The sequence below is a fragment of the Solenopsis invicta genome, chromosome 10 (assembly GCF_016802725.1).
Source record: "Solenopsis invicta isolate M01_SB chromosome 10, UNIL_Sinv_3.0, whole genome shotgun sequence".
Classification (NCBI taxonomy): Eukaryota; Metazoa; Arthropoda; class Insecta; order Hymenoptera; family Formicidae; genus Solenopsis; species Solenopsis invicta.
Genome location: NC_052673.1, coordinates 15686277 through 15711018, shown reverse-complemented (window position 1 = coordinate 15711018; position 24742 = coordinate 15686277). Strand labels below are relative to the sequence as shown.

Genomic DNA, 24742 nt, shown 5'->3' with positions numbered 1-24742 from the left:
ACACAATAATATAATAAATAAATAATAAATTTTCTAATGTAGGCATTTCAAGGTATATACATATAAATCACACTTGTGATTGTTAATTAAGTGACGCTAGAGTGTCACCGGAGTTGGGAAAGTAAAAGAATCGCATGGGTGGGAGAAGCGAATCACCGGCGCGTGACCGTGCATGACGCAATTCAGAGTCACGAGAGGGTCACGCGAGAAGATGGTGTCAGTAACCGGTGCGGCGGTGCGCGCAGACGATTCGTTCGGCGGCTCGATTAATCATGCCGCCGAGCCACGCCGACATAGTTAATTAATTAATCGCGCCTGATGATTATCTCATGACGCGAGATGCGCGTGGGAGCACGGCTTCCCGTTCTCTTTCTTTCTCTTTCTTTCTTCGAAGAATGTTGTAAAAGGGCGCCACTAGTCGGGTAACCAGTGGGTTCACGAGTGCGTGAGCCTTTTCGGTGCCGGTCGCGGCGTGGGTGGGCCCAAAGCGGTAGGCTGGGCCTACCGGCCTCACATCTGCACGGCGATCCGGTTTTTGTGACGCGGCCGACGCCGGCGGCCGGCGGTGAAGGAATTTATATGAGGCTCGGATCGCGTTACGCTCAATCAACTGCCTCGCATTGTTATTACGGAAATCCTTTGGAAAATCCGGAAAATCAAAAGATTTTCGTCAGTGTAAAATATGCCCCCGAACTCCTCGAAAAAACAAACTAGACCCGAGTCGAAATTTTACTCTCACTTTAGACCATTTACGCCTATTTGGATACTTCAAACACTCAAATAGATCTCTTTTGAACCTATTAGCTAGAAGAGGGTTTGTGGAGAGTTTGCCGAAAATAGCTCCTTTTGAATCTCAAAGTAGGAAATCCATTTGATTGAATTTCTTCAGTTCAAACATTTACGCATTTAGATGAAACATATATGTACTTAAGTCAAATATATAAATGCTTAAACTGAAGTTTAAGTATTTTATGTATTTAAATCAAATATACGAATGGTTGAACTGAAAAAATTTAATCGAGTTGAAAACATTTAGTCAAGTTAATAACATTTTTCTACGTGTATTCAGAGGCACAAGGGAAGACCTTAAAGAGGTCTAATTGACATCGAAAGTAGTTGTAGAGAATTCCGACTTGCACTAATCAAAAAGTAACAGTAGCGATACGAGGAATTTTTCCCACGTAACCGCGAATGATGAATCATTCACGATTTGGGAATACTTTTTGCGAATATTTTCCAAGTTTATTCGCGCGATATATTGTATTATATATTATTCGAGGGCGACGCGTTCACGCGTTAAATTATTCAAGCCGGAGCTTCGAATGCGCGCTGCAAATGGACGGTCAAGCGTTCTGGCCGCCGAATGCAATCGTCGACTCGTCGGTGGTCTCTTTCCCGCGATTACACGACCGCGAAATCCGCACGTGTCGCAGCCACGTCGAGTGAATTTCGATTGTCATCGCTCGACTGCTATTTCGTACCCAATGAAGCCGGAAATAATCGGGCGCGGTCGGGTGTGAGTTGTAGCGTCTGCCGAGGATCCAGCGTTCGATCGATGGCCAAACGAGCGGAAAAACGGCAAAGAGATGTAACGCATCGAAATTATCGGGCGGATCTGTCGCGATAAATCGTGTAATATTATCTCTCGTGTTTTCGGCAGCTTGCGCCTGCGACTGAATGTAAAGATGCGCGTTTTATTCCCACAGGGATCTATGTTACCTCGCTCGCAACAGGAAACGAAAGTTTTTACTTCCCGTCGTTTTCAGAACGGTAGCGAAAGGCGCATTTTCGTGCGATTTTACTGCTGCGAACGGTTGCGCAGATAAATAAAAAAAAAAAACCGGAGACAGATATACACAGGACAGTGTTGTATCACGCGATAATAAAAGTTGGAAAACAATCGATATCTAAAAACTATCGTCGGCGAATGTTATTCTAGGCTCGAAGGATTTTTTTTTCCAATGGAGAGGAGTTTTGATGCGTAATATACAGCATAAAATGGTCCTTAATCCATCGCAAAAGGACGGCTTCGAATCGGAGATGATTCACGACAGTCGACTTCACCAGCGGGAGTGAATTCGGTGACGCTTTTTTTTACGAGAGCGCGAAGTAGAAAACGCGAAGTACATTTTTATACCATCCGTTTTCTTCCGCTCTCCGACGCGAGTCGCGACATCCGCGTATCCGTTACCTATACCATCGGATAATCGTAATTTACGAGAACGTAAAAGGACTCAGTTATAAGTCGCCGAACGGCGGCGAATATCCATTAGCGCCCTGGGATATTTTCCCGGGATAACAAAGACTTTCCGCTTTCGATTTACGCGCGAGACGGAGCTCGTTATCGCTCGTTACAAGCGTTGTATATACCGCGACGGACTTGTAACTGCCTCGATCTAGCAGCTTCGCGGTAACACATATGGCGAAAGGCCATCGATTCTTCAAGAGATTAGCTTCCTAGCGAAGGACTTAATCCTTTGCGAATCCATGTCGAAGCTGACGTTTTACGACGCGATAATCCCGCCCATTTTTACCCAAGGGTCCATCGTCATCCATACAACACAGAATAGGAAAAACATTCTACAATATCGCTACAATGTTTCAGCAATGTTGCAGGAACGATAAAATGTCCGTCTCAGAAATATCGATACGTGGCAGCAATATTGTTATAATATAATGTTATATATGTCGCTGCAACATTACGTATTAATATTTCTGAAGCGGACATTTCAGTATTGCTGCAATGTTGCTGAAATGTTGCAGCAACATTTTGCGATACTTTTTCCGTGCTGCGCTGTATATGAGCAGTTTCGGAGGACGTGTGTGTATGTACGTGGCGCAAACGGAATTGATGAGAGATGCGTTTCTCTGAGCGGATTAATCGCGTCACGAGCGATTTCGATCTCCTGGGGAAAGCTCGTTGCAGGCGACATTCTCGTGTTTTGCGAGTTCATTAAAACTCGCTCGCGCTTACGGTTTACGTAATCGACCATGACACGCTCCTACAGGCAACGCGGACCATCGCTCGTTGCGTGCAAATTGTCGCTCGACATCGCCGTCCGATTCGCCTGCGAATTATACTCCCATTCGTCAAACGTCGAGGATATTTCGATAACCAGCTCGGTTTTACACAGTTCACGCGTCGCGGATCAAAGAGAATACTTTTCCTTTTGCACTCATCGACTGGATTTACGTTTAATATTCCCAAACTCGCGTACATATACCGGCCTCCATTAAAGCGCGCGGTTATTCGCGGTGACAAGCGTAAATTTGTTACGCGCGGAAATTTTCCAATCTTGCTCGCTTGATTTAGCGATCGCTTCCGATTCCGCGTCATAACGTGCATCAGAGAGAACTATTATAAAGTGTTACTTTTAACGACATTCGATCGCGCATGGATAACGCCAAGCGCGATGAAAAGGTTTCGCTCTCGATTCCTATTCTACTTCGGTCTTAATAGCGGAAATATTGTCAACAAGACACGATGAAGAATTATCCTGAACGATTTGCACGAATCTAGGTGAGCGCATTTCGTAACTCGCCGTTCGGCCGAGCGATTCCACGGAAATTTCTCCGTGTTCTCTCGACCGCGCCGGCACGACGACGACAACGCTTCGTTCCCGCTGAACCGAGGACCCTTCGGGAGAGCCGCCGGGTCGCACTTGCACGATTCGAACGGCGGACCGTACTTTCACTCGATCGCTCGTCCCGCATCACGCCGTTGGCACGGCGCGACGGCGGGCCCTCGCCGCCGTAAAACGCGAAGAGGAGAACGCTCGGGACGCGGAGCGAGAAGGGAGAAGAGACTCCGGGCAGAAGGAGAAACGCGAGAAGAGGAAGCGTACACGCGCACGCACGTACTCGCGTACGCGCATATATACGTACACATACGAACGTACGAAACGAAGCGAGTAGGCGCTCGCGAGTCCGTGGAGAGGTTTAGTGACCTCGGCGTGTCGTCGTCATCCTAAGGAGAAGCAGAAGGAGTAGGACGACGACGGCGACGGTGACGACGACGACGACGACGACGACGACGAGCACGAGCGCAAGCACAAGCACACGACGCCGAGGCGCAACGAGACGACGAGGAGTGGCCGAGAAGAAGAAGAGCAAATTGGTGCTCCCGGTAGCAGGAGCCCATGAGCAACGTGGAGGAAACGTTGCGCAACGTGTCGAGGCGCAGAGGCACGGCACCCGCGGCGGCGGTGGCAGCGGCGGCAGTGGCAGTTCGGTCGGTGCCGATTGGTCCGCGCCGGCCTCACGGGGCCTGGCCCAGCCGACCCCCGTCGCCACGTCCACCGCCTTCGCCAGGCCCCAGGATATCACGGGCCCGACCAGGCGCCAGTCCTCGCGCGACAGCAGCGTCGACTCCGCCGCCAGCACACCCCACCTGATCACGCGGACCTTCTCTTCAAGGTCCCTACACCTTGCCTCCTGATACTCGTTTCTTTCTCGCGCGCTCGCTCATCTCGCGCGACGGCACGCCGCGCCGCCGCCGGCATTTCTCTTGTTTTTGCTCGCTCACCAAGCGCGGCCAATCCTTCAGATCGATCGGTGATCGTTCTTTACTCTCCGCGTGAAATGCAATCTTACTTATTTTATTTATTATTTATAATAAATTTTTGTTGTCTGACTTGGATCACACAGCTTCTTTTAGCTCTTGTGGTTCTTGGATTTATTTACGTTTTTGTGATACTCTTATTGATTTTATTGTCGTTTTATGTTTATCTCTAATTTTTGCTGCTCTATTCGATTTCCATTTAAATTTTATTCATTTTATAATTTAGTTTTGACTATTGTTTTCTTGTAATGTTATTTATACTAAAGAAGATTAAGTAAAGTTCGAAACAAGATTCACATGTTAATTGGTCTAATTTTTTCCAATTAATTCAGAATAAATGTAACTCTTTAATCTTTTATTGATCTCTTTTTATTTGTTTATGCATATGTCGAGCTTAATATGTTTTAAATAACTTATTTATTTTATTTATTTTACTCTTTGGAAACTGTAGCGTTTTTTTTTTTTTTTAATTTGGATAAAATTGGTGAGCTACTTTATATCTCTTTTATGAAATGTTAATGCGATCATAACAAAGACTTGCAATCAGTATTACGCGGATAGATGAGCGAGCTGGAATAAGAATAAAACGATTACTTGAACATCGTTGCTCGATACAGGTGATGTTACTCGGTGACAGCGGCGTTGGGAAAACCTGTCTTCTGACGCGTTTCCGTGACGGCCGCTTCTTGATGGGAAACTACATAACGACCGTCGGCATTGACTTCAGGGTGAGACTTTAGGGTTATTCCACTTTCAACTTATATACCTTGTACGCAATTAACAAGGAATGCGATGACTTTCGATTAGTGTTTCTTTAGCGACAAAGTATATGTTACTCACATTGGACAATGGTACCTTCGTGATTTATTAAACTTTGTTCTAATGGGACTACAGAAATTCAAAGAAGCGTCTTTCCTGCCATTACAGAACAAAGTTGTCACCGTCGATGACACGCCGATCAAGCTGCAGATATGGGACACAGCCGGCCAAGAGAGGTTCCGAAGCGTGACGCATGCTTATTACCGAGACGCACACGGTAAATTTTCTTTCACATCATGTGTGAATCTGCCTCGATTCAATTTTGATCGGAACGATACTCGTACAAATTTTGAACTAAAATTTTAATTGGTAAAAATTAAGAAAATTAATAATTTTTTTTACTTAAAAAAAATTTATCCTGTCACTAATATTACTCGTATACATTATAAAAGTATAGTATAAGCGCTTTTTTCTTTCAAGATAGAGTAGTTTCGAAAATCTGAAGATCAGCTTTTTTTTTTAATGTTTGATTTCTTTTACATAATATGGATGATGTTTATAATTATTCTACATGTAAAAATATTAAGTAGAATTAGAAAAAATTAATATAGCTTACGAGATATTTATACTTAATTCTAATATATTTTGGTATGAAAAGTAATGTTAAATATCTCGTAAATTTATTTTTTGATAATTGTATTTTGATATTTTTATGCATAAAATAAAACGCGTATTTTTTATATACCAATTGATCTATTTCATTATTTTTTACATAAAAGTATCGGAATACAATTATTAAAGAATGAATGTTATAATATATGTATCATATAGTTTAATACATTCGATAAAAATCAATGACGTGAGAGCATTTTTGATAGAAGAAGTGTTTAATACAGTGGTATCGCGCCGTTGATAAATACGAGATCATCGGCAAAGATTTTCCATGCGTTTTGCAATATCTCGTAACGATTTAATTATTGCATTGCAAACGACAACGCCGGCCACGGTTTTGAAGCGTATTATGTTTTAGCTAGCTCCGCATTTTACACGGCGGAAAATAATGAGAAATACCTCTCTCGGCGAGATATATATGACGTGCTTTGAACCGTCAGGTGTTTAATGCGCGCTTGGTTTAATCGAGAAGCTTTCCTTTTACAGTAATCACGAAATGTAAATTTTCCCGATTATTGTTATCGATTATCTTGTGCAGGAAGCTTCAGATTCAGCTCTAATTTTTTTTTAATTTGCGAATTCATACGATTTAAAAAGATTGTATTTTTCTTGATAAGAAAGTTATGATTTGGTTTTATGTTTTCTATAAATTTTCAATAATTTTAATATTAGCATTTAATTTTATATGCAATTTATATTATAATTAATTTTCGGGCATCATTTTAAAGGGAAATGTAAAGATGTGTGAACGAAGAGCATATGTAAAAATGAATGAACATAATTTTGTGCTCTAGAATTTGAGTTTTTTTTCTTATTTTTCTCAAACTCTTGTTTGTACGAGATTGCTTTAGAAATGGGAATTTGAGACTTCTTGCAATAACAAACTTTCCGATATACAGCGTAGAACAACAGCGTTACATTGATGCATCTCTAGGGAAATCTTAATTGCTCCTCCCAACTTGGTTGTTCACACTCGAATGCAAGACGTGGTTCGTATCCAAGCATTCGGAATGATTAATTTGGAACGTTACCGGCATCACTCGCGACGAACTCGACTTTACAATGCATGAATTACTTGTAACTTCGTAACCCTAGCCGCAGTTCTCGATTTTGTTGCTCCGTCAGTTTTGGCCAGGTGCCAAACCCGATTCGCGCATATAGATAAGAGAAAGCAGCAATACGAGGAGATTGTCTAAAGGGGAGCCTCATTGTTTATCCGTCTGTGAGTTTTGAAGTTGTTCCGACAATAAGGCATTGCATCTTAACTTCGGAAGTAATTATTTCAGCCGAGTAAATTCAATAATAATTAGACGCGCCATCCATTTAGAAGATTAAATAGCGACTATTGAGATCATATCGAATCAAGGCGTTCAAAATTCAAAAAAATAAAGTTGATTTTATAGTTCGCCTTTTGAATTATAGTTAAATATAAAACAATTTAAAGAATCAAGCTAAAGATTCAAGTGTAACATAATAACATTCATTTCAAAATAATATTCAAAATTAAGAAAAAAAATCGTGCATTTACGGATTACAATTTTTTTGCTTTTCTTCTAAATTCGTTCATTGTTTAAATTTTGATGTGTATATGACATATAAACGGATGCATTTATACTTCGTAGAAAGCTTCCGATCATCGCGTGACGTAAAGTCGATTAAAAGGAGTCGATAAAAAAAAGGCAATTTACACGACCGCTTGTTTTAGCGCTTTTGCTGCTGTACGACGTGACGAATAAGACGAGTTACGACAACATCAGAGCTTGGCTAAGCGAAATCCGGGAACACGCGAACGAGGATGTCGTCATCATGCTGCTGGGTGAGTCCCGTTTATATTTATGGTTTCCGTACCAATACGATAGATCTGCCAACTTGGGATTCTCGCGTTTAAAACGGTCAGTTCGAGAGGCTGAATACCAGAAATAAAGGCAGCAATGATTTAGCAGAGATAAGAGTTCGGGATAGCTATCTAGATGACCTAGATTTGATTTTATCGGCCAGATTGTCCCGGACTAATATCCGGTTATCGAATTCGATTTAAATCAGAGATTCACTAACAATCCAGGTTCCAGGAAGGTTGCAGAGTTCAATTCATTTCCGCTTAATACAATTTGTACCGCTTTAGAAAGCAATTAAGATCAATTTTCGCCGTTTGGCTAGAAATGCATTTGATATGAGTTTAAAAGAAATACAAATATTTTCGATCTCTCGCAATTTTACGTAATTTTTAGCTTTTAATTCGAAATCCAATCCCGATTCGAATGTACCTCGTGTGGACTATCGACTAACGTAAATTGACCTTAATTGCTCACGAACCGTTGATTGAGAACGCCATTAGCTTCGTCATAGAAAAGCTGGATATTTGTGATAATTTATCTTCTCATTTATCGCTCTCTATTAAACCGCAGGTAACAAGTCCGACTGTGGCACGGAGCGTGTTGTTAAGCGGGAAGACGGCGAGCGATTAGCGTATGAGTACAAAGTGCCGTTCATGGAAACGTCTGCCAAGACTGGCCTCAACGTCGAATTGGCGTTTCTCGCCGTTGCTCGGTACGGTTTTGACAAAATCGACGAGCGTAGAATAAAGATATTGAACGAATAATGCTCGAAACTGCAATGATTTCACGCTTGATTATCTCCGATCTTTAACTGTTCCTCCGAAACTGAAAGGTCCACATTCTCAATTCACTTTCATCGATAAATACGCATTTATTATTGAGATTCTACAATATATATAAACGTAAACTGTGTATGTTTAAAAGCGCACTCGATAAAAATGAGTTGAGAATATGGGCCAAAATTTTTTAAGAATTAAAAACAAATGAATGAGCGGAAATAAAAATTAATCGAGCTTAGAAAGGGTTTCATTTATGTTTTTGGTAGAAAGACTAGGCATGTACGATAAATCAGTCGAATTAAAACGACACTGATTAATTTCAGAGAGCTGAAGGCTAGGAAAAGCGACGGCCCCGATGGGACAAAATTCAACGTTCAGGACTACGTGCGCCAGCAATCGCAGCGAAGCTCCTGCTTCAGCTCCAACTGCCTGTCAACCTGAACTGCTTTCCTTTTTTTATTTACGTTAAATTAAGGGGATACGCGAACCGGAGCCGTGTTGGTCGCGAGGAGATACGGCGCGAAATTGCAATCGCAGACCGGGCATTCATTTGATTTTCGTGTGAGAGAACATCAGTGTAACATTCGTTGCGGGACAGTATGAATTTTATACTCGATTCATAGAGTAACTTTCCGACTAAACCACAACCACACAGGCAGATCGATCCAAGTTCGTCGGGTGAATCGGAAATCGGAACCACGAAGAGTGATCAGTATGTTCTCGGGAAACGCGGGAGGTATTATTTCATAAAACGTCATAAACGTTAACGCAAACCGCGTTATCGAAAGGATCGATGAATACGAAATCGTTTGCGTTGTTAAATGAATTGAGATCGGAGAGCTGAGTTTTTTTTTAACGTATAGCATCGGGAGGAACGCGGAGTTCTCGTTAAACGTAAGCAAACATGTGTCAATGGTTACTCGCACACGCTGTATATTAATGTGAATAGTTCTAAGAGGCTAGAGAGAGTTTCACACGCAGGACACCTATAGATAAGGCTTTAGCTTGATGGTTCTAATTTCGTGTACGCGCCACATCCGCGTACATATATAATGCATATATATATATACATATATATCGTTAAGTGCTCAAAGCGATCATTAAACGATCGCCGAGCATAAGTTGTAACGTCGATTGTCGTACACCGATTCCGTAATCGTTCGTTACGTTGTGCTCCATTAGCGCTCGCTGTTCGCAACAAAGGAGCGCGAATAATCTTCGATTTGCATACAATATGCTTGTTACGAGTTACAGCTCGGCGCGATTGCGTTTCTCTCGCGGTGCCTGCGTGAGCGAAGACAAAATATCAATGCAAGCTCGGTCGACGTACCAAGTAGTTGCGAAGTAGCGCGTGTCGAAAGAGACAGAGAGAAAGGAGGAAAGAGAGAGAGAGGGAGAGAGAAGTTCCATCTCGTAGAAAGAGCGTTGAAAAAACAATTCGCGGCACCGTCGAACGGAGTGGCGCGCGAACACGCTCGAGTTTTCCTGCGAACTTTCCTCCTCTCTTCTTTCGTTCTCTTCTCTCTTCTTCTTGATAGTCGATGAGAGTACGTCACAGACTTCCATACGCATACTGCATAAGTAAACTGTTAACTCTGAAAGACGAAAGTGAGACAAACGAGAGAGGAGGGTGGCGGTCATTTTTAACGAATCCAAAATCGTCGTTACCGTCATCTCAGCAAACTGTAAAATCTTTTTTTAGAGTAGACGGTGTTTATACGCCAATGCTACTTCGCCGTTTCGCCTGCCGAGAACTCGCGACAAATTGCGATATCGCTGGCGATCTAGATTCCATAGAAATCTGTGATGTACACGTTTCGCGAATGTTATCAAACGCATAAGCATGTTTTGTAATCGAAAAAAACTGATATTTATGTAATATTAGAGTTGGGGTATTGACTAGAGTGAAAATAGTTATCCGCAACATGGAGGAATGAAGGAAATTTATCAGTCGTTATCGTGTCAGAATTCTAAGCAAAGTTGAGGACTGCTGTCTGTTGAAGAGTCAATAAACTTAATACTGTTCAATAAAGCGCTATCAAGATCGTTACCGCGATGGACCGTTTAATCACTCTTGATTTGTCCAAGCCTTTATTTTGCGATAGAATTAACGGAAGTACCGGACACGCGCGCGAACGTTAATTTTATAGCAAACGGAAAAATCCGGACAGAATTTGAAGTCGGTTTAGGCAGAAGATTGACGGAATATATCGCGTATGTTACATCCTGATGTATATGACATGCAATCTGTCTTACCTGCAGTGTACAAATGACAATTTCATGTATCAAATGTATATCAGAGAGAATATATGAAATAAAAGTCGACCAAACCTATAACTTATCCCTTTTTAACTTATCCCTTTTATATTCCCACCCTTCCATCATCATAATCTTCGCGAGCAAAAGTTACTTCGATTTGAACTTGGAAAAAAAAACAAATTTATCGAATTTATTTATTTGTTATTATGGAAATATTTCAGATAAAAATATAAAGACGCTTTTTTTCTCGATCGATCGTTTTTAATAAAAATAGAATAAATTATCTCTTTCTGCAATTTCTCGAAACATTTAGATAACGAAGTTGAAAAAAAATTCCATCGCAAATAAATCGTTGATGGAAAAGTTTTTTATATTGATCTGGCAATTTTTTATTTTTTGGTCTCAATCAATCATACATTGAAATATATTCCAAGCATTCCAATGAAGAAGAAGAGAGTGAGATACACAATAGGCAAAACAATTGGAGAACCTATGTGTAAAAAATTCAATAACTAGGCTTTTTAATTTTTATTTTCTTATATTTAATTATGTAACATTTAATTATTTAATATTATACAAATAATAAAGAATGAGCTTTTTTAAAGAATTTTCACTGTTTTATGTATCTATCAGACACGCAATATATTTGTTACAATTAAAATAAATTCGATATTTAATCACCGATTAAAATAAAAATTGAAGGCTGTCAAAGTGTCCAAATGAGTTTTATTTTGCCATCCTTAGTTTTCTTAGTTCTCCAATAGTTTTACATTATGTTGCATCTAATTTCTTCTTTTTCTCAAATATTGATTGTCTACACAGCGTATCTACATAGGTGTAAATGCATACAAGAATCCACAGCGTGTTGAGCTTGAATTTATGGTTGTATTTTCATGGGAAGTTCAAATGACCATGCGGAGTGTTGAGATATCGAGGAAAAAAATCCCTTCAAACGGTGAGATATGCGCATGCATAATGTATCATCGACTACGTGACTGTTTCGATAGATTCGTGGTGTGTAGAAATCGTATAATAAGAGTAATAAAAGCTACAATGTGGATAAAAATGGCGGATAGAAAGAGATAAAAGTATTTTCTTTCTCGCGTATACGTATGAGCAAGAAGAACAATGAAATGACGATGTAAACTCATTTTTTTTATAGCTATCCATCTCTTTCTTTTCTTTACACCTTTATTTTTCGAAAATACATATATGAAAAGTATAATATACAAAATTATCCGAAATGTATCGAATTATAAAATACGAATTAATCAAAAAATTGGATTCAACTGTCGCAACTCTTATTATACCGTACGGTCACTGAGGATATTTATCTCAATTGATCAAATACTTTTGTTAGCTGGATACAGATCTAATAATAATTTTATTGGACCATCAAAATAATTATGACGGAATGTTCAAACGTGATGAGCAAAATTGCACAAAATTTTAACATTTAACAATTCAGTTTGATGACTTAACAAAATTATTTTTAGATCTGTATCCAATTAAATTTTTAGATACTCTAGTAAAACCGTTCTTTGCTTAAATGGAAACTTATTATTATTAATTTCAAACGCTATTATTAAATATTAAAATTTAATTGTGATCTTTACATACTTAGTTAAAGATTACAATTAAATTTTAATGTAAAAAAACAACGTTTGAAATTAATAGTAATAAGTTTCCATTCACGGAAAGAACGGTTTTGCTAAAATATCTAAAAATTTAGTAAAATAATCTAACTTATAAATCATGTACTCGTTTACCTCGTGGTTGCTCCGCCGTTGCTCGATGCCTCCCAGGTTCTCCTCTCTTGTTCCTACTTGTTGTTTTTTTATGGCACCGACACTCAATTACGAAAACATTAACTACTTATGGTCAGCCGTAATTACCTCGACAATCGCACGACGATACTCCCGTGCACGACGCGCAGTTTATTATATTGCAACAACGGGAAGTTAACGCGAAACGACCAGCGTTATCCGCATCACTCGTAACATCGGCGTCGCCACTGGGAAAGTTAACGCGGTAGACGATAAACCTCGAGTGCAGGGGTCGGTACGCGCGGTCATTTTCACGCCGCGCTGCGCGGCGGAACATAACCCCTTCGACCGGTTGGCCGCGGCCATCGTTAACACAGCACACGTGCATTTCTAGACGATTATGTTCGTATTTTCACGTACACTGATAAACGTATGATATGACGGAGCAAACACTCGCGGATTGAAAGATGCTATCGACCGATGGATCACCGACGCCGTCGCTTGCGCAAACTTTCATCGAACGGTGTCTCGCGATCTAACAAGTTGCTGGTACATTGTGAGTACGACGGTAATCACCTTGATAACAACACTACCGAAGTGCACAATGCGCACTGTATTATGTCGCGATAATGAGAAATTAACGTGAAACGACAAGTGAGCTGCGATCCGCGTCATTCGGCACCCGACGGCAATGACGTTAGCCAATGGACGATTCTCGAACGATGGAGACGCACGGACAACTTCATGCGATACCTTCATCTCGCCACGACGAGCGACGCAAGCTTTGGTCCGATGGCCGCAATCGTTGCTAACGCACAGTACGCACGCACGACTCCGGACGATTATTGCGTCCGTGTTCTCACGTACGCTAATAAAGGTACGAAATAACACTGAAAAACACACTCGTGGACGAAAATGCGATCGACCGACGGACGGTGGATCACCGTCGCCGTCGCTCGACGAGCTTCAGTTGAACGGACTCTCACGAAATTCGCGGTTTAACAAACAGATTGCAGCCACTGATGAACACGACGGTAATCACCTCTTGATATAAAAATTGCATGATGCTTCAATCATCCGCTGTCGACTCACTGTTTATTAGCGCCATTAAAAATCAGTGTGGTCATCTTCGCGACTACCGCGACTCTCTAGTAACTATAGGCGCCTACTTAGTAGGGGGTCGCACTAGTCGCGTGAAAATGACCGCACTGATTGCTAATGGCGCTAATAAACTGTGCGTCGGTCAACATCGGGTGATCGGAAGCATCGTGCAATTTTTATATCAAGAGGTGATTACCACTCACCAGTGTACTAGTAATCTATTGCTGGATCGCGAGTTTTGTGAGTTTTGCCGTTCGACCGAAACTCGTCGAGCGACGGCGACAGTAATCCATTGCTAGTTGATCGATCGCATTTTTTGATCCGCGAGTGTTTGTTTTCAGTGTTATTTCGTACGTTTATCAGCGTACGTGAGAATGCGGACGTAATAATCGTCCGGAGACGTGCGTGCGCGTTGTGCGTTAGCAAAGATTATGTCGCGAGCCGCGGCGAGGTGAAGGTATCGCATGAAGGTGTCCGCGCGTCCCTATCGTTCGAGAATCGTCCGTTGGCTAACGTCATTGCCGTCGGGTGCCGAATGACGAAGATCGCAGTTCGCGAATAATCGTAAGTGTTGTGCAAGTGCAAGATGCCATGCGATTTTCATGTCAGATAAATACCGCTGTACTCATAAGTGCACCGGTAACTTGTTGGATTGCAAATTTCGTGAGACACCGTTCAAGCGCGAACGACGGCATAAGTGATCCGTCGGCCGTCGGTCGATCGCATTTTTTGATCTGCAGGTGTTTGTTCTCAGTGTTATTTCGTACGTTTATCAGCTTACGTGAAAACGCGGACATAATAATCGCCCGGTGCTGCATCGGTTAGCAACGGTCGCGCGGCTATCGAAAGGTTATGTTACGCCGCGCGGCGTGAAAGTAACCGCGCGTACCGACTCCTGCACTCGAGATTCGTCGTTTACCGCGTTAACTTCTCCGGCGGCGACGCCAACGTCACGGGTAACAGTGATGCAAATAACGCTTGTTATTGCGTGTTAATTTCTCGTTGTCGCAATGTAATGAACTGCACGGGAGTGTCGTCCAGGATGTTGCGTGATCGTCGTGATTATTGCTGTCTATAAAGTAGTGTTTTTGTAATTGAGTGTCAGTGCCATAAAAAAGGAACAAGCAGGACAAAAGAGGAGGAGGAGGAGGAGGAGGAGGAGGAGGACCTGGAGGACCTGGGAGGCATCGAGCAACGGCGGAGCAACCACGAGGTAGAGTACATGATATTTATACTTAAAATAATCTAACATATAAGTATCTTTAAGTACTTAATGATCACAATTAAATTGTAATGTTGCAAAAAATAGCGTTTGAAATTAATAGTAATAAGTTTCCATTCACGGAAAGAACGGTTTTGCTAAAGTGTCTAAATTTACTTGGATACAGATCTAAAAATAATTTTGTTAGAGCATTAAACTGAACTGCTAAAATGTTAAAATTTTTTACAACATTGCTCATCACGTTTAAACATTCCATCATAATTATTTTGATGATCCAATAAAATTATTTTTAGATCTGTATCAAGCTAAGTATTTATATACTTTAACAAAATCGTTATTCCCATGTAAGTGTCCTGGGAGTCTATTACGGTTTTTAAAACGAGGTGAAAATTACCAAAGTGAGCAAATTTACTAGAATATTTATAACTTCATTGGTCAACTAGTGAATTTGCTCACTTTTATAATTTTTACCTCGTTTCAGGAACCGTAATAGCCCCACTGATATGCACGGTGGTTGAGGATATTTATGTCAATTACATTGTTTAATTGTCTCTTCTGCTTATTTGAATTGCCTGTTTCGAATGATTCATACAAGTATCCGAATAATTTGTACAATAAAAAAGAAACTTTTTATGATTTTCTACGAAAGTATTTTTATGCTCGCGAGAAAACTTCTTCGCAGAAATTACGTAATCTTTTATTTAATAATCTACTTTTACAAGACGAATATTATACTTCCGTGACGCATAAAGAATTATTAATTTTTTAATGTTAATTGTGTCGTTATCTAGCGTTTATCCAAAATTTCGTATTTGTGCGTTACAGGCCAACGTGGTGTTACGTCTCCGCTGCTGCGCGTCGTGTCGGTGAGTAAGAAATTAAAAAAAAGATTTTTTAATACCAAATTTATCCGAGCATCTAATTTTCTAAGATCACTTTGGTCTTGTCAGTCAACTGCGCGAGCAGCTTCTAAATTCTGTAATATTTTTGATTGTTTTTCATTATTTCTTGAAGTGTCTAATTAACATTTAATTCCACTGTATTTGCTTATTCATTTACATAATAAATATTTATTATTATTATTTTTTTGTTAATGTTAAACCAACCCCACCCAATGTTTTTTATTTTTTTGCTAAACGGTTCGAGCTAATTTCGGACTTTAGCACCTAATTAGTACTTATTTTTGAAATATTTTAAAATTAATTTTGCGCTGATGGGATGGAGGGGCTAACTTAATAAGGGTGTTCTATTTAATTGGAATCTTTTCATCCTTGCTGTTTATCGAATATTATACGAGGACAAATAATGCTTGCAAACGTTGCGAGCGTCAAGTGGAGTGCGCGTTTATAAAATCTTTAATGTCCAAATTTTTCATAGTCATAATTCTTTCAACATATTACTGTATTTCAACATAAGTCTATCTTTGTCTCACGTATGGTAAATCGTAATACACGAGACAAAGACAGACTGATTTTGAGATCTAAGGAACGACAAACGTGGTCCCGAAGCGTCCGATCGCGCCATCTTGGTGCGTCTCCTAGAAGCTGCACGCTCGTAAACGGTTTCCGCTTGTCTTCCCGGCATCGGGCCATATTCTAATCCCTCCGTTAGCCGCAAACAAAACGCTGCGTCCCTAACCTGGGAGTCTTCCGAGGAGGAGTACGTGGCGTCGGCGACGGCGTCCTGATTGTGGTGTCGTCCCGCGCCGAGTTGGCGTAATCCGCGATGGACGAGGACGTGATCGAGATCGAGAGTGTGGAGAATGTCTGCAGACTGTGCCTTTCCACGGATAGGCCTAGGTCCTCGGTGTTCGCAACACAAGACGATGAGAAGGAAGGCTCGTCTGGTGTGCCGTTGGCCACCAAGATCCAGACCTGTCTATCCATCCAGGTGCGTACGCGCGTAATCCACATCTCTCTTTCGCATAATAAAACGCGATGAGACCATCGTAACCCTCCGAGAGTCCCCGGTCGTCACGCGACCGAGGACGACGAAGCCTCGCCGGAGTACGTCACCCACCACTTTTCGAGGTTATATTTGTACGAGAGCCGATTCGGACGGCGGACTTAAATCGAGACTCGTGCGACTTTTCCTTCCAAACGCGTTATTCGTACTTTGTTTCCTTTAATTTTTTTTCTTTTGCAATTATAGCACAATAAATCACAATTGTAGCATCTATCTCATTTCCGTAAATAAGCGAATGAGAATTTTAATACTTCAGATATTTCTCGGTGTGAGAGTCATTCTCGTTGATGCTTGCTGACGCTTGGAGTTTTGAACAAAAGTTGGGATGTCAAGGTCCACTTGCATCAATGTAGATTAATTTTAATTTGGTTTAACTTTTAATTTTTTTTTAATTATTACGCTTTGAAAATGATAGAAAGTGAGTTAAACGGAGTTAATTTACATTGTGCAAGGAAATTTTAGGTTAATGTTTATAATCAATTCTTATTTACTACCTAAAATAATGTTTTACATGGTTTTCTAATCGATTTATAATGTCCTAAGATAATATTAAAGATGATCTTGTATATAAAAATCGAAAATAATTGTCTAATATAAGATCTACGTAACTGGATTGTATCAGATCTTTTTAAATTTGTTTATCTTTTACCTGAACTTGCCTAGTCCATTTTTTCTCTTTTTCTCTTCAACTGAAAAAAAGAATAGAGATAAGATAAAGATATATCTTGAAAGGAAAAGAGTAGGTACAGTTTCCAGCTCATCTTTTCAGGTCTAAGAAAGTTCTAACAAATAATAACCTTATTATAACTTAAAACTGCATGGTTCATCTTTCCTCCTTTTTTCCAATAAAAAATGAATAATGCACAAATTTCTGTTAAAAAGAGCAGACTTCTTACTTTTGCCAAACTTCAAATGCTTATCTGTTTCGAGTATAATTTCACATACAATTTTTCGTTGCATTAAATGGGAAAAGCAGCTTTCAAAATGTTATAAAATTTATTAATATGATTAGCTTTTACCCTTAATTCCTGCCAGATCTGAATGTATAAACCAATCATATTAAAAAATTGTACAATAGTTGCAAAGCTACTTTTTTTGTTGTATCTGGTTACATACACTAGTTACAGCTACAAAGAAGAAGCTGAAACAATATGAACTACCACGTTTCCATACTGCGTTAAATGTATATTTCATAATGATTAAAAACAAAAATTATAAAACAAAAAATATAAAAAAGAAGACCTAAGATATGCATTATAATTATATGATATCAGAAATCATTTTATAATAACATTTCTTTTTATGATCGAGCCATCAAACAACTTAAACAGCAAATTCAGTAAGAGTTCCCACGAACCTATGTGACAAGGATTATGTTAATAGGAATGATTTCATGGGCATTAAGATACTATGAGTAAATAGGTCAAATATTAGGAACTAAAATTTATCAAAGTAAAATCAAGAAGTTTCCTATTTTTCTTATTTTTCTTAATTTTAAATTTAACTTGAATATTTTTATTGATGAGTGCACATATGCATTAGTCATATTTATTAGAAACAGAAAATGCAATTAAAAGTGGTATTCAGAGTCGATTCTGATTTCAAGATCACCTTCAGTAATGTCTTAAGATGCTAATATGGTTCCGCGATTGGTTGATGACATTTTAAGATGGAAGTATTTTAGATGACCTTAAATATAAGACTTGATTATAACTACTGGGGGTTTAAGATCTTAAATTTATTTCTTTCTAAATTTTAAAAATATTTTAAGTATGCTTTTAAGAGCGAATAAATATAAACAAAGTTCTAAGGAAACAAAGGGACATAAAAAGAAAATTGTAGAATGCAACAAAATGCACAACTAGATTTGCAAATCTTGTATATTTAACTTGTGATTTAAAGTTCTTGTTGAAACCTTTTATCGATTAATGTGCTTTTTTAGATTTTAACAACTGATAAATTGTCCACATTGATATGCGCAAATTGCGTGAAAAACGTCAATCAATGGCATACTTACAAGGAGTCATGTCTGCGTTCTCAAGACAAACTACAAGAATGGCTGGCAAATCAAATACAATCAAACCCTATGGTATGTGGAATTTTAAATATATTAAAATATAATATAGTTTGTCATTTTTACTATTATTCTCGCATCTTTCCAATATTTGCAGGTTATAACAATTAAGGATGAACCAATGGATTTTGATTATGAAGATAATGTAGAAATTATATCTGAGATCACCAATAATTTGGAACAATCAGTAAGTATTATTTTTTATTTGATGAAGCTGTTATGATAAAAAAAATCTATGTAAATATTATCTGTTCTCTTCTGCAGTTACCAGCTCAGGAAGTAGAAAATAATGACTCTAATGATGACAAAGATGACAATGTGCAAGATGTAACAGCTAACAACGATATGCAGGATGTAACAGATAACAACGATGTGCAAGATGTAATGGATAACAGCGATATGCAAGATGTAACAGATAACAGCGATATGCAAGATGTAACAGATAACAGCGATATGCAAGATGTAACAGGTAACAACGATGTGCAAGATGTAATAAGTAACAGCGATGTGCAAGATGTAACAGATAATAATGACGTGCAAGATGTAACAGATAATAATGACGTGCAAGATGTAACAGATAGTAATGACGTGCAAGATGTAACTGATAATGATGCTAACGATACTAATGAAAATTCTGAATCAATTCCACTTGTTGAGACTGTAGAAGTGGAAAAGGAGATTGATAAAGAAGAAAGTCAAACGAATCAGCAGGATTCCATTGCTCTGTGTTCTATTAAGAGCGAACCGCAAGATGATGATACCGATTGTACCGTAGAATTAGAATCCACGAATAGCAATGAGTTACTGTTGAATTCCATGGCAGATGAGACAGAGGACATAGTCATGGAAGCCGATTCCACACAGAAGTCCAACTTAGCTGGCGCACCGCCTAAAAAGAAGTTGAGACGTGGGCCTCACACTCACTTCAGAGGAACGCGTGTCTTTAAGCAAAAATGCACGCATTGTCAGATATTTCTACATTCTAAGTATTCGTTTATGAAGCACATGGAAAGGTTTCACAGTAAAGAAAATGGTATCGGGAATTTAGAGTCACAGAATGATGACGAAGAGATGGTTGAAGATTTGGAAGATGAACTTGTCAGCATGGAAAAGGACTCACCACTAACGCAAGTCCAACAGGACATTATTAGTCAACTAAAGACTTTCTCTTGCTACTCTTGTGAACAGACTTTTAACGATCGACGCAGCACCCTTTCTCACATACGTCAACATTTGCCGGATTTGAGGCCGTATACATGTATCGCCTGTCTGACAGAATTTCCAGATCGATCGATGTATCAATTACATTGCGGAGCTTCCTTTGAATGTGCTATGAAGATCGCCCTAGTCGTACCAAAAATCGGTAATGAGCGATACTTTACATGCAACATGTGTTTGCGCTCAATGCAGGGGAGGAAGGAGTTGCTCAGTCACTTGTCGAAACATTCTGACAAGCAATATGAGGAGATGATGGGGCCGGCGCGAGCCCCGCCCAAACTGAAGCCGATGGCGCCGTTGCCATCCGGGAAAAGCAGCGTGCCCAATAAAAATGTTGATGGACTGCCTTACAAAAACGGCGATCCAATGCATAATCATGTCTGCGATCTGTGTGGCATGATCTACCGATATCGGCCCAATATGCTTAAACACAAGGAGATGTGTAAGCAGTTGGATCCGCAAAGCAGAACATTATATAAATGCGTACATTGTTACATGACGTTTCTTGTATTTAATAAGTTCCATTATCACTTTACATCAGAGCATAAGAAGAAGGATTTTATTTGTGCCGTGTGTTTTTCCAAGTTCCGATCGCCTAGCGATTTCCTGATTCATCACGAGACTCATCGCGAAGCAGTGCAAAGTAATCTGCAAAGTAATCAGCAAATGCAGTATGACGATACTTCGCAGAATACAGTTCAGACACCATTGAAGGAACGTAATGCTTACGAAACAAATACCAAGTCAAGAATGAGTTCGCGAATATCAAGTCAGAAATTCAGTTGTCCGCTCTGCCCCCAGGAGTTCTCTACAAAGGCCGAGTTGAATGAGCATCGGACTCTCCATCTAAAAGTAAAAATATACTCATGCGCTATTTGCCGTAGTATGTTCAGCAGCGCCGGTGCCTTGGAGATTCACATGAAGGATCACGGTATTGAGGACCCGAACGAAAGAAACGCCAATGTCTCTTGCGTGGAATATGGCAACTTAGAAGAGGACGTTAGACTCGATATGAATGCTAGTGCTGTTTCTGATCCTGGTACTCAAATTCACAAGTGTGGCGAGTGCGGTAAGGTGATGTCAAGTTACGCTAATCTTCGACGACATGTCAAAATAGCTCACCGAAATTCTAAGATCTATGATTGTGTCGAGTGTTCGCGAATGTTCATGCGTAAAGATCTATACGAAAATCACATGATGGTCAAGCACAACAGCAAGAAGACAATGATACAATGTCCGCAGTGCCCTAAGAGTTTTGTCTTCCAATCAAATTTCTCTTATCACTTCCGTACTGCTCATCTCGAAAAATCACAGACTGGTTATGCCTGCGATATCTGCGGCAAAGTCTTTGTCGAAGAAGCATCTTTAAAAATACACAGGGGTTGGCATAATCGCGCCAACTCGCGTCTGAGTACTCGGTTTATACTGGGCAATCAGAAGTCACCTAAAAATACGCAGAAGGTACCGAGCAATGTTGAATCTGGTGAGATTTCAGAACGGCCGGCGAGAGCACGGAAATCATTCCCTAATCCTCCACTTCAATCGCCAGAGAGGACATTAGGAAATTTCCAATGTCAAGTATGCAATGATAAATTTAACGACGTCACAGAGTTGAGAACCCATCTGTGGGACGTCCACTGCGCCCGCAACAAAGCAGAAAAAAGTTTCTCTAACGACGAGCTTCAATGCGAACTCTGCACCAATATTTTCCCTGATCAAGAAACTCTAGCTTCTCATATGCGATGGCACAAGGCCAATCCGATTCTCAGTGACATACAAAAGACATTCTCCTGCGACGTATGCGGCAAATCTTATAGTTCAAAGAAGGTTCTATGGAAGCACAAGAGGCTTCACAAGGCTACCGTTGTAGCTTCGTTCAAATTCCAATCTTTAGCTAGAAAACCGATGGCTACACAATTCTTATGCAACTTCTGCCGCAAAGTTTTTTCTAGCAGTCAATCTCTGCAGCGGCACAAACTCACCTTCCACAGTGAGCTGCAGAATCCACAGCGCCCGCACCAACAACAGCTGTACAACAATCGAGCATCGTTTGAGGATGAGCCGAGGACAAAGCGTACGAAATATGACCATGTCATCGAAAATGACAATTCACAGGCTAAGCTTTCTCCTTTCGCTATGGACTTTGCTGGTGAAAGAAGGAAACCGGTCATGTGTCACGTTTGCAAGAAAATGTTCCCTAACATGAGCGTTCTGTACAAGCACAAGCAAACCGTCCACAAGGCCCGTGGAAATAAAGACTCGATACCCGAATGCATACCGATGTCCACCGATGACGGCAAATTTTCGTGCAACATCTGTTTCAAGGAATTCCCTGGTTTGTCGAATCTGCGACAGCATTTCACGATCAAGCACAAGAAGGCAGCACAGTCCGAAGCTAGCAACGCATCGAACAATGACAGATTGTCGCTTCCGACACCCGAACGACCAAGAGAAGTTCCTACCTACGAAGTGGCCTACAATAACGTGATGTACAGTTGCAAACTGTGCAAGCAGTGCCATGTCTTCAATAAGGAATCCATCATAACCCATATTACTAATGTTCACAATACGGTGTACCAGGCCGATAGCAAGACGTTCCATAGAGAGGTCAATCTGAGCACTTACGTAGTGAAAGACGCAATCGGAGCTACTTGCCCGGAATGTGACGTCAAATATCCCAACAACAGAGCTCTGAAGATACACTATATAAAGTTCCATGAGAATGCCGATTAAAATCATTGTTAAAGCCTGGACATTGATTGGGCCAGACAGGAAAAAAGATTTTTTAATTACAATCATAAAAATCAATAGACCTCATCATGATTTTTTCCACACGCTTATATATAAGCGGTATATTCCTAAATTGTATTAATTAGCATTATAATTTGTTTTCTCAATGAGTCGAACAATTATTATTTAACGAAATAATTTTTTGCAAATTCCGCATCTTTATATCAATTGACATGTAAAATGAAAGAAAAAAAAGGTACAAGTATTGTTACCATAATTTCGTGAACTTAAATAATGAGAAAACAAATACATTATTTTAAGATACAGGAGGTGTAGTATTTTAATTGCACACTTCACATATAGTAATTTTGTTTGAAAATATTCAAAATATACTTTGTTTAAATATATTTTTTAGTTTATTTTTTTTCTAACATAAATAATTAAAATATTTGAGATGTGCAATTGAAATAGGTTATCCTGTACATATTGTTACGTTAATAAAACTTATTTTGCGAATAATTTTACAGGCGAAAATTTATGTATGAATAATTTGTTTCAATTCATAACTGTTTCATATAGCGACTGTATAACTGCGACCAATGAGGTATGTAAATATCGAAGTGGCTATAGAATAAACTATATATATGGTGAATTCATGAAACTTTGCAACCTCTCGGTGCAGTTACGATAAGTTGATCGCTGCAGTCAGGTATACCTGCATGACCAATTTTTCCAGGAGATTAAACTTTTAATGTGTTTGTTCACGTGTATCATGCTATCGATTTTAACGTGTGTATGTTAGGAATTTTTCTTTAAAAAGGCATAATAAATAGAATAATTTTAAATATAATTAAATTATCTAAATATAATTAAATTAAATTAATCGAATTTTGGTACATTTCTCAATATCCTTACCTGGTTGCAGTGATAATGATGATAACCACCTCGGGGATATTACACAATAATTGCTTAAATTTCTTTATCTACACTATAGATACATTGGGTAGAACTATCATTATATATGTATGCAAATAAAAATCATAAATATCTTGCTTATATGTAACAGTATTTATTAAGAATCTCCCTTTTTTTTGATTGTTTTTGCTTAATTTGACAATTTTGCGCGTCTTCGTTCCTTTTGTTCTTTTCTTTCATCTTCTTAAGCTGCATTAGCTATGCGTTACATTAGTTACTAACTACGTATTTGTATTTCCAATGTATGAATTATAGCAATAAAAGAAAGAAAAAGGAATTATCGATTCTTGTCATTCAGTTTCTAGGACTGGTCATTAGATTGAGTTCCCATTATATTATATTATTTTCTCTAATTTTGAGATTACGTATAGATTATTTATATTTTAAATAGTAACTCAATATAAACAAAAAAAATACTTGTTACAATAACGAAAAAAAGCTGTGTCATAGGAATAAAATTGAGTAAAATTTTCAGAAAGTACATAGAAACTAAATAAATATAGCTTATACATCAATTAATTCATTGTCAATTTAATATTAATATTGCTCGCAATGTTTCAGTGAATCTTTACTTTTTCCTGATTTTGTTACAGTTACAATTTTTATAGAAAAAAAATTCTAAACTTTACAGAACGATTCATATTTGTTTATAATTCCAATTAAAATTGAGATTAGGTTCTTGTTTTGAGTAATTTTGTTTCTACAATTTAACATTTTCTAACTCAAAATTTCTAGTGTTATATTTGAGATAACAATTCGAAAAATCAAAATCAAATCTTTTGCTTGACAAACTATTGGTCCAGCATTAAGTTATTCACTATTTTGC

General features: G+C 39.2%; 2 protein-coding genes across 5 annotated transcripts in view; both read left to right on the top strand.

Annotated features, from left to right (window-relative positions):
* LOC105197851 (ras-related protein Rab-37) overlaps positions 1 to 10943 on the top strand; it is a 159274-nt gene extending 148331 nt beyond the window's left edge. For all 4 annotated transcript variants that reach the window (XM_011164422.3, XM_011164420.3, XM_011164423.3 and 1 more), the window contains 4 exons: positions 5489 to 5597; positions 7698 to 7808; positions 8398 to 8539; positions 8930 to 10943. In XM_011164422.3, coding sequence (XP_011162724.1) covers positions 5489 to 5597; positions 7698 to 7808; positions 8398 to 8539; positions 8930 to 9047 — 480 coding nt within the window. In that variant the 3' untranslated portion in view covers positions 9048 to 10943. The remainder of the gene's footprint in view (positions 1 to 5488; positions 5598 to 7697; positions 7809 to 8397; positions 8540 to 8929) is intronic.
* Positions 10944 to 16189: 5246 nt separating this feature from the next.
* LOC105197852 (oocyte zinc finger protein XlCOF7.1) lies at positions 16190 to 24193 on the top strand. Its single transcript, XM_026131621.2, has 4 exons — positions 16190 to 16844; positions 18862 to 19008; positions 19091 to 19180; positions 19258 to 24193. The coding sequence occupies exons 1-4, from the start codon at positions 16680 to 16682 to the stop codon at positions 22942 to 22944; spliced, it is 4089 nt and encodes a 1362-aa protein (XP_025987406.2). The 5' UTR covers positions 16190 to 16679; the 3' UTR covers positions 22945 to 24193.
* The last annotated feature ends 549 nt before the right edge of the window (positions 24194 to 24742 follow it).